At 36.7% G+C, this 13,643-nt stretch overlaps 1 protein-coding gene across 5 annotated transcripts in view; it reads right to left on the bottom strand.

The window, feature by feature from the left end:
• The window catches only part of ATRNL1 (attractin like 1), an 839,540-nt gene that overhangs the window by 601,782 nt on the left and 224,115 nt on the right, over positions 1 to 13,643 (bottom strand). For all 5 annotated transcript variants that reach the window (XM_032423422.1, XM_032423427.1, XM_032423424.1 and 2 more), the window contains exon 18: positions 5,061 to 5,279. In XM_032423422.1, the coding sequence (XP_032279313.1) occupies positions 5,061 to 5,279 (219 nt within the window). The remainder of the gene's footprint in view (positions 1 to 5,060; positions 5,280 to 13,643) is intronic.

Here is a 13,643-nt window from a genome sequence, read left to right as displayed (position 1 = left end):
AATGGGGAACAACTGAGAGCTTTTCCTCTACAGTCAGGAACAAGACAGGGGACTTCCACTCTCACCATTGTTTTTAGCATAGTACTGGAAGTCTTAGCCTCAGCAATCAGACAACAAAGAAGTAAAAGGCATCCAGATTGGCAAGGAAGTCAAACTTGCACTATTCACAGACAAGATGATACCCTATTTAGAAAACCCAAAAGACCCCACCAAAAAAATTTGCTAGAACTGATACATGAATTCAATAAAATTACAGGATACCAAATGAATGTACAGAAAGATGATGCATTTCTATACACCAATAATGAAACAGTAGAAAGAGAAATCAAGGAATCGATCCCATTTGCAATTATACCAAAAATCATAAGATATCTAGGAATACATTTAATCAAAGAGGTAAAAGATCTGTGTTCTGAAAACTATACAATACTTATGAAAGAAATTGAAGAGGAAACAAAGAAATGGAAAAACATTCTATGCTCATGGATTGGAAGAACAAATATTAAAATGTCTATACTTCCCAAAGCAATCTACACATTTAATGCAATCCCTATCAAAATACCAACAGCATTTTTCACAGAGCTACAACAAACAATCCTAAAATTTGTATGGAATTACAAAAGACCCCAAATAGCCCAAGCAATCTTGAAAAAGAAAACCAAAGCTGGAGGCATCACAGTTCCAGACTTCAAGGTACATTACAAAGCTATAGTGACCAAGACAGTATGGTACTGGCACAGAAACAGACACTTAGATCAATGGAACAGAATAGAAAACCTAGAAATGGACCCACAACTATATGGTCAACTAATCTTCAACAAAGCTGGGAAGAATATACAATAGAAAAGAGACAGCCTCTTCAACAAATGGTTTTGGGAAAACTAGACAGCAACATGCAGAAGAATAAAACTAGACCACTTTCTCTTGGCATACACAAAAATAAATTCAAAATGGATGAAAGACCTAAATGTGAGACAGGAAACCATCAGAACCATAGAGGAGAACACAGGCAGTAATCTATTTGACATCAGCCATAGCAACTTCACACTAGACACGTCTCCACAGGAAAGGGAAACAAAAGCAAAATGAACTATTGGGACTTCAAGATAAAAAGCTTCTGCACAGCAAAAAAAAACAATCAACAAAACTAAAAGGCAACCTTGGAATGGAGAAAGATATTTGCAAATGACATCTGATAAAGTGTTAGTATCCAAAATTCATAAAGAACTTACCAAATTCAAAACCCAAAAAACAAATAAACCAGTTAAGAAATGGGCAGAAGACATGAATAGGTATTTTTCCAAAGAAGACATATGAAAAGATGCTCAATATCACTCAGCATCAGGGAAATACCAATCAAAACTACAATGAGATACCACTTCATACCAGTCAGAATGGCCAAAATTAACAAAACAGGAAACAACAGATTTTGGTGAGGATGAGGAGAAAGGGGAACCCTCTTACACTGTTGGTGGGAATGTAAACTGGTACAACCACTCTGGAAAACAGTATGGAGGTTCCTCAAAAAGTTAAAATAGAGCTACCCTATGACCTAGTAATTGCGCTACTAGGTATTTATCCAAAGGATACAAAAATACTGATTCGAAGGGGCACATGCACTCTGATGTTTATAGTAGCATTATCAGCAATAGCCAAATTGTGGAAAGAGCCCAAATGTCCATCAACTGATGAATGGCTAAAGAAGATGTGGTACACACACACACACACACACACACACACACACACACACAGGAATATTACTCAGCCATCAAAAAGAATGAAATCTTGCCATTTGCAACAACATGGATGGAGCTAGAGTGTATTAAGCTAAGGGAAATAAGTCTGTCAGAGAAAGACAAATACCATATGACTTCAGTCATACGTGGAATTTAAGAAACAAAACAGATAAACATATGGGAAGGGAAAAAAAGAGAGAGGGAGGCAAACCATAAAAGAAACTCTTAACTATAGAGAACAAGCTGAGGGTTGCTGGAAGGGAAGTGGGCAGGGGAATGGGCTAAATGGGTGATTGGTATAAAGGAGGGCACTTGTGATGAGCACTGGGTGTTGTGTGTTGATGATGAATCACTAAATTCTGTTCCCAAAACAAGTATTACAATGTATGTTAGCTAACTAGAATTTAAATAAAAACTTGAAACATTGAAAAAAAGAAAAGAAATGATTACTGACCAGAAGCTTTAAAGCTACACAAGTACCCTGCTTTTCCTTAAAGTTTCATTCCCCAATTTCAATATTAAGTGGATTATTCTTATAGCAATTATTACTGTCGTGTTCTAAGAGTGATTTTTTTTATTTCCCTCATTCCTTCTACATTTATTATTTAGAATTTTTCTGTAAGGAATTTTTGTTCATTCTCACCCATTTATTATTTATTAAATCATTTAATCAGTATAGAATCAGGATATTATTTAGGTTTTTGATTCATAATGCAATACGATCATTATCTTTTGCTCATATTTTATCCATTGAGAACTCTTTTAGGTTGGTGCTGTGTCCCTTTGGCATGATCATGATCCCATCCTCTTTTTTTTTAAAGTTCCTTCTTACAACAAACAATGCTCCAGGCTCATCATGTTTTCTCCCTGTCCCAGCACTAGAATTAACCATTTCTCCATGGCACCCTGGTTCCTTTCACTGGAAAACAGTATTTAGAAACCAAGATGCAGGCACTAGATGTGCTCATTGCTACTGGGATGTCATGGCTTCTAGACCCTCTTGACAAACAGAACTAGGAAATTCATGTATATGTACTAACCTATGTATACACACATATCTATATTTACTTCTTGGTATATATATTAAAATAAACATGAATTCACACTATTATCTCAGACCCTAACCCAACACCACAGGATTCTTTGTAGTCTTCAGTCCTTCCTTATTTTTAGCTTCTTTCTCTGACAGTGGAAAACCTGGCTTAAATTAAACACAATTTATTTGTCCAAACCTAGTAAACACATAAAGTATTGTTAGAAATGTTAACTTACACCACGTGATAAACAAATTTACTAACCAGAATACAATCTTGTATACAGTTTTTTTTCTTAGCTTTACAGAATCCAAACTGTTTTCCAATGTTACTTAGATCAGCTCTTCTTTTTTTATTTTTTATGACGTTACGGCATTTGTAATATAGTTAAATTTACTTGTCACAGCTTACTTTACACCCTGGGATCCCCTGGTATTCTAGTTGCCTTTTCTTTTTAATTTGCATTCAGGCAAGTTGGTTCTTTGTGATATACAATATGGGTTTTGACAAATGCATGGAGTCATGTATCAACCTAACACAGTATCATAAAGAACAGTTCCATAACACAAAAAATTCCATTGTGAGGCTCCCTTGAGATCAATCCCTACCTTTGTTACTCCTGGCAAATAACTGATCTGTTTTCCATCCCCACAGTTCTGCCTGTTCCAGATCATTTTATAAATTGAATAATACAACATGTAGCCTTTGGGTCTGGTTTCTTTCACTAAGCAAAAAAATTTAAGATTCAATCATGTTGTTGTACAAACCCATAGTTTGTTCATTTTCACTTTTCATATATTTCAGAGTTTATGTAGCAGGTATCATTGCACTCTGTGCCACATTCCCACGATCCATCCGGTTTCAGGACGGCACACTCTCGGTGACTCACCTAAAGCAAGTTCTGCAGTGTCTCTACTTTTCAGCCCCAGAATTTTCGCTAGTGCCAGGGCAAGCTATTGATCATACATGCTGGCACAGCTCAGAAGTACAATACCTGCAAAGGTATCACTCAACCAAAGAGAACCTACAGATAAGTGCCCCACCCTCCCAATCCCTCAGGGGGTCAATTCTGAAAAGCATTTTACATGGTTCTTCATAGGTCCCTAGTGGGTGTGAGTCCAAATTTCCAAGTACAGTAGCCAGCTTAATAATATTATTGGTTTTTCTCCCTTCTTTGAAACTCTCTGTTCCTTCAGTTGTGCCTCCTGGGTTCACCTCCCAAATAAACTCTTTCCAGGTCATGATCCGGGAGTCCCGGGATGGAGTCCCACATCGGGCTCCCTGCTCAGCAGGGAGTCTGCTTCTCCCTCTGACCCTCCCCCCTTCTTGGGCTCTCTCTCTCTCTCTCACTCTCTCACTCTCTCTCTCAAATAAATAAATAAAATCTTCAAAAAAAAATTAAAAAATTAAAAAAATAAACTCTTTCACCCAAATCCTTGTGTCAGACTGTTTTCTGTTCTAGAATACTTCCCCCAGATATCCCTATGACTCACTCCCTCATCTACATAAATTGTTTATTGCTACTTCTCAGTGAACTCTTCTCTCACTACCCTTTTTAAATTGCAAGCCTTATCCCCCTTCCTTACTTTATTTAACAGCACTTTATTCAACAACATGTAACTTCATATATGTATGTGTATATAATTAATTTTGTTAATTTCAGTTAGAATACAGGCTTCATGAATGCAGTGATTTTAGTCTAATTTGTTAATTGTTGTGTCTCTAGCACTTGAAACACTCTTTGGCACATAGTAGGCACTCAATAAAAATATATTGAATAAGTTAATTTTTCCAGGAGATTGGTTTTATTCAGTATAAGAACAGACTGCCTATGAAAAAAAAAAAAAACCCTAAAAACTATTGACCTTCAAAATTTAATGGTATTCAAAATGAGGCCTGCTGATTCCATCACAAATATCATTTAAAACATTCCCACACTTAGCATGAAGTTTGACTGGATCTTCTGAATTGCCTTGAATTCTAAGGTATTATAATACTATGAACAATGAAAGACTATATACAAGGTAGAAAATTGGCATGAACCCAGTATTTTTCCTCTTAGCAATTCATATGAAGCCAAATATAATAATTGCATACCATGCATATGGTTAGCCTATATTTAATGATTCCAAACAGAATGCCATCTGCATAATAGAGATGGATATAGGGAAGAATATTTTTTCATCTGTGAAATTTGAGTCTCATTATTTTTTTCTAAATATTTATTATAAGAAAGAACAACTCATTCTTGGTTTCCAAACTGAAATTATTTTCATCACGTTTTTATTACCTGGACACTGGATAAAGGACCATTCATAGTTCTTTTCTTTAGGACAAAGACTGGCATCAAGAACCATCTCATTATTGTGCATCCCAACAAGCTTCATTGGTCCCCGTGAAGATCCTTCAATGCAGTGTCCTCTTCCCGTATTACTAGGATCATTGCACCAGCCACATCCAGGTTGTTCCAAACAATGTCCACAGGTTCTCAATCCAGAACAATTTTGAGCTGCATTACAGGAACATTAACAAAATATGTTATATGACTTTAAATTTAAATGGAATTCTAAGCTAATGGAAAAATAAATACAATCTGAAAAAAAGACTGTAAAAAGTTGTCTATAGTTAATGTAAACAGTTTTTGTAATAATATCTAACAGACAGCAATTACTTAAAGGGAATAAAACATATATCATGAGCAAAGAGGAGATAAATGGACTGACTTAAAGGTGAAAAAAGGTGTGGTAACCATGACATGGAGAAAAATGAAGTCAGCACTTAAAGGTTCCTGAGAACTTTACCTGTTTTTAGGACCTTTTGGAAGCTGATCCGGGGCCTACAGATCACATTTACCCTTGTCCATGATGTAGAGCCATGTTAGCTGTTCTTGTGCCTAGTGAGGGCCTTTAAGGAAAAACTCTGCCCCTGCCTGTGAACGTCCAGTGTAATTGCTGCCTGCCCATTCTGAGACAGCTGAGCCCCATGCGTGCTGCCTTTCATTGACAATGCTCCTCCCAAGGGTCCAGGATATGAGCATTTGGCTATCATGTGATGAGTCAATCTCACCCAAAGAGCCAAACTGAATGGGAACTTGGGCACCAGATCGCGATGTCAGCCAGGCAACCAGCAAAGGCTCTGTCTGACTTTCAGGGCTGCAGAATATCCCTCCAAGACTCACAGGCTGAAGCTCAATGTTTTGTTTAATTGATGTACAATCTATGAGCTTCAACAAAGCCTATAAATACTGTGATGGCTTTTCCAAGGGTGAACATATTATAGTTCGCATTATATTCACTATAGTTGCTATGTGATGTTTTAAACTTTTAATTCACAGAGTATCCTACACTGGACTGAGATTTTCTTTAATTACTTTTACTGATATTTTGCTAGAAAAGGCACTCTTTGTCTTGGAAATTGTTTATCCATAGAAGATAGTGACAGTGGTATAAGACATCATGAATGATCTAGCCACATGCTAGTAAAAACCTAGAGGGGGAAGAAACTGTAATTTCTGGCAGACCAAATTTCATTGTTATGGTGGTAATAACTTAATTGCCACTTAGTGTTTCAATATTACTGGAAACAGAAATGTTCCTCAAATTGCTGCCAACAAGAACTGCATAAGCTTCTCAGTGAACATCAAGAACTCAAATATAGTGAACTGTGCAGGCATAACAGAGTATTGGACTAAAGAATTCATCAATTACAATAAGACTTGTTATGAAGAATTTTTTGCATGCTGAGTATTTCAGAGATTGGATATAAGGAGGTGGAAAATGAGTACTGTCTCCTATATTTCCTTAATAATAATTAAAAAGGAAGAACACTCTTTGAATCATTGAATACAACTGACTAATGTTATTTCTGTAGATAAATAATTCATTGACATGAACATACTTCCTTTTGGAATTTATATTTTTTCAGCAGTATTAAAAGATCCTTAGACAACTGAACATTTCATGTATTACCATACCCCTTCTTAGCCTTCATGCTTTGAAACAGTTCTCTTACATATATGATTGTAGCTTCCCCACAGTATTGTTGAGTGGGTTATTCTAACTGTCTTCAAAAGTGTACAGGGTTGCTACAAAATCAATAGGAAATAATGGAAAATACCAAATTAGGTATGTTATCTTGACATTCCAATTATTTACTATCATGTGATGATTTGAAGTAGATCTTTACTAGGTCTCACCCAGAATAAATCTAGTTTTATAATTATAGTCTACGGAAATCTCCTAGGAAAGTAAATTTTATTTTAGGACTATCTTTTTAAGGAAATATAACCAAAAAATGTCTTGAAGAAGCATTACATACAAAGTAAGTCTAAACTATTCTCAAGTACAGCATTCCTGCTAATGCTTTCCAAACAACTAAGGAAATCTTAGATGAAAGAACGCTGGGTTTCTTGCACTGGCAGAATGACAAACTATTAACCTTCTAGTTCTATTTATCTATTTGATTTTAGGCTTTAATAACAAGTTACAAAATGTCATGTTCAGAGCAACATTTTATTCTCAGATTTTATTTTACATATGAAACTATTACATAAAGTAATGTTGGTTTTCCTTTTGCTCAAGAGTGGAAAGCAACAGGCGTTGCTGAAAGATGAACAGAAAATTTATCCTTTAGTATTTAATAATGATTCAAAACCCGACAGATTCTAATGTTTTTTTAGACAATAATACAGGAAAGCTTTTGTAGGCTATGCTATTTTTCCTAAGTTATAAATAGCAGAGAGACTATGTATAAATCACAAGTAATTAGAGCAATCATTTTTATTTTCTTTATTTTTGGCTTTTTGAAAAATTAAGTCATAAAACATTCAATATGGTTTTTGAAATGTGTAAGAATTTGAAAAATCAATCTGTAAGAAATTATGTCATCAGATGATTACTAGAGCCTTCTGGTTTCTGATCCAGCATGTCAGGAATTCAGAAGTTACCACTCCATCCTACCAAAAAGTAAGAAGCAGCACAAAATGAAAAGTCAACAACTCTTCTTAGATCTCTCAGAGAAGCGAGGTCACAGAGCAAATCATTGCCTGCGAGACTGGAGAGACAGACAGAAGTATACGGAGAATCGTAATACACCAAACTTGAAACTTCTGCAGGAGTCAGTGTCTGGGGAAGAGACCCTGAACCAGAGCTGATCAATTGCTAGAAGCTCAGTGTGGACAACTCTGACAGTTAAAATTCCCAGAAGGACCCAGTCACAGGGGGCACTCCCACACTTTTGTTTTACCTCCAGGAGCTCTACAAGGTCTTCACAGTGAACATCAAAGAAAAACCTTCTTTTGCTTCCAGCAGGGGAAGACAAAAACCATGCCAGAACATTCCATTGTTCTTAACAAGTCCTGGAAACACTATTTAACAGAGCCTAAGCTGCTGAGGTTTTATCAGAGCTCACCTGACCTGTAAAAGGGAAATACCCAGCCCTAGCCTGCCCTGGTCTTCCATGGACGCGGGAAGAAATACACTAATCCAGTGGGCCATCCTGTACCAACCGAGAAGGGGGAAAACACTGAGAAGCACTAGTGAAGCTCACAGCAAGAAGCACAAGCTCACTAAAAGACTGAGACTTAATCAGTCAGTTACAGAACGCTTCTGCTCCTTCCACACCCTACCACTACATTACTGAAGGCCTACTAACTGCAGTCTCTTTTACCTGTAAATCATATCTGGCTATCCGGAAAAAAATTACAAGGCATTCCAAAGGGCAAAAAACACAATGTGAAAAGACAGAACAGGCATCGGATCAGACATGGCAGGAATGTCAGAATTATCAGACCAGGAATTTAAAACAACTATGATTAATATGCTAAAGGTTCTAATGTAACATTCATGAACAGATGAGCATTGTAAGCAAACTATAAAACTCCCAGGAGTTAGCATATAAGATCTAGATGACCTTGAGTTTGGTGATGATGTTCCAGTTCTGACACCAAAGGCACAATCCCATGAAAGAAAAAAAAATGATAAACTAAACTTCATTAAAATTTAAATTCAAATTTAAAATTTCTGCTCTGCGAAGACGCTGTCAAGAGAATGAAAGCACGTGCCGTGCGCTGCAAGGAAATGTTTACAAGAGACACACCTGATGAAGGGCTGTGACCTAAAATACACAAAAAACTCTTAAAACTCAATAATAAGAAAACAAACAACCCAATTTTAAAAATGGGCAAAAGACCTAAGCAGATAGCTCACCAAAGAAGATATACACAGCCAAGTATGAAAAGATGCTCCACACCACACCACTGGAGAACTACAAACTAAAACAACAATAAGATACCCCTATTAAAATGGCCCAAATCCCAAACAATGACAACACCAAATGCCAGTGAGTGTGTAGAATGCAAAGTAACAGAAACATTCATTGCTGGTGGGAATGCAAAATACAGCCACTCTGAAAGACAGTTTGGTGGTTTCTTACAAAACTAAACATACTTTTACCGTACATTCCAGCAACAACATTCCATGATATTTACGCAAATGAACTAAAAATTTATTGTCCGCACAAAAACCCGCACACAGATGTTTACTGAAGCTTTATTCATAATTGCCAAAACTTGCCAAAAGCAACAAGATTTTATTAGGTGAACAGATAAATTGTGGTACAAGACAATGGGATATTATTCAGCTCTAAAAATAAATAAGTTACCAAGCCGTGAAAAGACATGAAGGAAACTTAGATGCATATTACTACGTGAAAGAAGCCAATCTGAGAAGCTACATACTATATGATTCCAACTACACGACATTCTGGAAAAGGAAAAACTGTATAGACAGTAAAAATATTAGTGATCGCTCGGAGTTAGGAAAGAAAGAAGGATGAATAGTTGGAGCTCAGAGGATTTTTAGGCAGTGAAACTGGTGTGAATGAAACCATAATGATGGCTGCATGCCATTATATATTTGTCAAGCCCTACAGAACGTATCACACCAGGAGTGAACCCTAATGTAAACTATGGACTTGGGCAATGATGATGTGCCAGTGTAGGTTCATCCACTGTAGCAAATGCACCAGTCGGGGGTGGGATGCTGACAGTGGGGGAAGCTGTGCATCTGCGGGGGCAGAGGAGATACAGAACTCTCTGCACCTTCCTCTCAAAATTGCTGTGAACCTAAAACTGCTCTAAAAAATAAATTTTAATCAATTTTAAGAAGATTACCTTCCCTAATTGCCAAGAAAAAATCAAGCATGTACATAAACCTATAAAATACCGGAAGAAATACAGATTTGTAAGATATGTACCATATTCTCATATTTCCTATTATTCCATTTTCACTGTAGCAATTTAATTACATTACATTTTTATTTGAACTTTTATATATTAAGAACTAAACCTTCTATTATTGCATTAAATTATCCTTTTGAAGTCCATTTTCACAAAGAGAATAACCAATGTTTTAAGTAAAAATATGTCAATTATTAATAATTGCAGTTATTAACAAAGCTTTCTCAGAAAACATTAGGCAAAATTTGTCTTAACATATATTTCTTTTCTTCAATTTGTGAATTTTAAGTACTAATATCACAATATTACAACTAAAAAAAATGGGGAATATTATATAATCCATATTTGTTTCTCATTAGCAAAGAAAAGTTTCCTTCAAGTTCCATTTACTAGGAAACCTCAAATGATCACTAAATAACTTTTTAAAGCAGCATAAAATGTATACCATTTCTAATACAGTTTTATTTATAACTCTAAGAATGTTTTTAAAGACTTACTACTGTTAAATGTTTAGTGAAGGACCAGATACATATAGTAGAAATGATCATGTAAATCCATTATGAATAATTAATGCTAACAAGATATCATTAAAGGCAAAAGTATGACAAAAATATTGCCCAAAAGTTGACATCTTTGAAACAGTAAAACTCAGCTACTTTTAGCACTCGGATTTTGATCAAGGATGCCACCTTTATTCTCAGTCCTTATTTTATTTCCTGGCATTTCCTTACTGCTCATTAAAAGCCTGTTGGTTAAAAACAGGGAAGAATGACATAACCAAGAAGGAGTTTGTTTCTCACAAGGAGTGGATCACCACCAGGTAAATACTACTTCCAGAAAATACGAGGTCTCCTTGAAGAGAAGTTCAATGGCCCTCTTTCCCACTAGAATGCAAAGGGCATATAATTTAAAGTCTGTGGAATAAAAATAACTGTTATTGGACATCATCAGGACAAATGAGCTATAGATAACCACCGAGAAGGTAAATATGACAACAGACATAAACAGTCAAAGAAAAGACCCACAGAAAAGAAAAATCCAGCAGACTAGACTAACTGCTCAAGAACAAATGGTTGAAGTAGAAAACAAAACTCTCAAGAAATCAAAATCAAGAAAACAAAAAAAGAAAAGAGTTAAAAACAAAAGACATAAAGGCAGAACTTAACAACTAATGTACGCACCCCTAGCAGACAGCCCTACCAGCCACACGTATCATAATTTAGTTCATCAGTGGTGAAGATGCACTTCATACCAGTGTTTAATCATGTTTCATATACCTTCTCAAAAAATGCAGCTAGTTTTTATAGTGCAAAAACAAGGTTATCAAAAACATCAATTTAAAACAGATAAAAATCCCCAAATAAACAACCATAAAGAAGAAAAAACATCTGAATTGTAACTAAGAGATGGAAAATACAAGTGAATTTATGACATATTGAGATTTATTTAGAAATTCCAACCACTATTTTAAGATTTCTAAAAAAGAGTAAATAGAAGAAAACAATCTAAGCATTAAAGACCATTTTTAGCAGGTAAAGAAAGAAACTACTCTTCAGATTCAAAGAGCCAATGAGAATCCATTTTGAAAATCCCACTCAATTACTGGAAAATTGAATTAAAATGAGTTACAGAATTTGGAATGCCAAGGATAAAGAGGAAAAAAAACTTAAAATCTTTTACTTCTTAAAGAATTTTTTTAAGAAGATGCCCCACAGAGGAATGAAAATCAAATTCACACCAGAATTCTCACTCACAACACCAAACACTACAGGGTCTGAGGAAAGAATAACTTAGAACTCCCACATCCAGCCACTTTATCAATTACGTGAACATAAAACCGTACACTTTAGACATACAAAAACTCAAAAAGTTTACTATCCACTGATTTATTTGAAAGAATTACTGAAGACTATTCTCCAAAAGGTGAATAAATGAGATGGAAGATATGGAATACAATAAAGATTTGTGAGTAGTGAAGACGACTTAGATTTAACTCTAAACAATTTTTAGAAAGTTCTTAAGCAAATCTTGGGGCGCCTGGGTGGCTCAGTCATTGAGCGTCTGCCTTCAGCTCAGGTCATGATCCCAGGGTCCTGGGATCGAGCCCCACATCAGGCTCCCTGCTCGGCGGGAAGCCTGCTTCTCCCTCTCCCACTCCCCCTGCTTGTGTTCCTGCTCTCGCTGTATCTCTATCAAATAAATAAATAAAATATTAAAAAAAAAAAAAAAAAAAAAAAGTTTTTAAGCATCTAAGAGCTTGGAGACTTTACAAGCTTCATTTTCCCTACCTTTTACCCTTTTATCCTATAACACACAGAGAGAAGTCCATAAAGAAAAATGTGAGATTAGTAAATTATTGTCCAGAGATGCTCTGGGCCTGCACCCAGCCTGTGGAACGCTGCCCCCCTTGTACCCCCTCCTACTCAGCACACCAATCTTCTCCCAGCAGTACCCACTATGTCATTTACATTAATTTTTGCCTTACTCTACAGTTTTACCTAAATATTAATTCCTAAACAAGAGAGCTTAGTTTTGCCTATTTTTGAACTTTATCTAAATGGAGTCACACAGTATGTAATCTTTTGTGTCTGGTTTCTTTCACCAAACATTAATGTTTGTGGAAAGACAAACATGATTATGAAGGCAGGAGAGCCTGAGTACTGTCTCTCAGCTCCCCCCAAGTCTCCAGCACTGGTATGCAGCTCCTCTGGGCAGCTGACTCCTAATAAGATGTTTTCTGTGGGAGTAAGACCATTTTATGTCTGCAACAACCCTAGTGCCATGCACTGAATGAGGTCCATCCCCATTCCCTATCAAAATTCCTAAAAAAGGATAGCAACAAGGAACTCAATGCCTAATATACCCAGCCATGCCCATCCCAGGAACACCTCTCCACTTGATGCCAAGAGCCTGGGGAAACAAATATATCCAACAGCCACAACCTAGAAGTTCTACCCTACATTGTGGCACTTACTGTTTTGTCTCAGCTCTTCATGCAACAGTGGTGCTGGAGCAAATACAGGTTTGGCTGGGTTGGTAGACTATTGGGGTATCTTTGGGAGTGATGTAAGCTCTGGAAAGGCCAGTGAGTCTCCACCTGCACTGTCTTAAGCAGCTGGCTACCTCTAAATGAGGAGGTCACTCATCCGAGCAAGAAGAGCTTATAACTGGGTGGCCATGTTGTCTGTGGGCCACAAGATCCCAGGGGCAAGCCTCAAAATAGTAGATTCACCACCAAAAGGTATCTCAGACTTAGGAAGCTCCTCTTAAAAGAAGCAGCTCTTCCTTCCTCTTAGAGTAGAAACAAGAGAGCTCAGAGGAAGGACGGAAGGAAGAATGGATGGGCAGACAATGCATGTTGCTGCTAGGATACTTATCCATACATCATCATAGTCATGTTGTCAGCGGCTGCTCCTAGGGAAGGAATGTAAGGAAGCCAACAGGCTGATAAGAAAGTCCAGAAGGAACTTTAAAAAGTTGCAGAAACAAGCTGCGTTATGGCCCAAACTCCCAGGAAACCTGCAAGTGCCTGCTCGCGAGACGGAAAGGAACAGAAGAAAGCCAGTGGACTGATGCAAAAATCTGAACTGGACCTACAAGAGTTGCAAAGATCGGGTGAGAGAAGGCATAATAGTG

Source organism: Phoca vitulina, unplaced genomic scaffold (genome assembly GCF_004348235.1).
Source record: "Phoca vitulina isolate PV1807 unplaced genomic scaffold, GSC_HSeal_1.0 scaffold28, whole genome shotgun sequence".
Taxonomy (NCBI): domain Eukaryota; kingdom Metazoa; phylum Chordata; class Mammalia; order Carnivora; family Phocidae; genus Phoca; species Phoca vitulina.
This window is presented reverse-complemented; position numbering and strand designations above follow the sequence as displayed.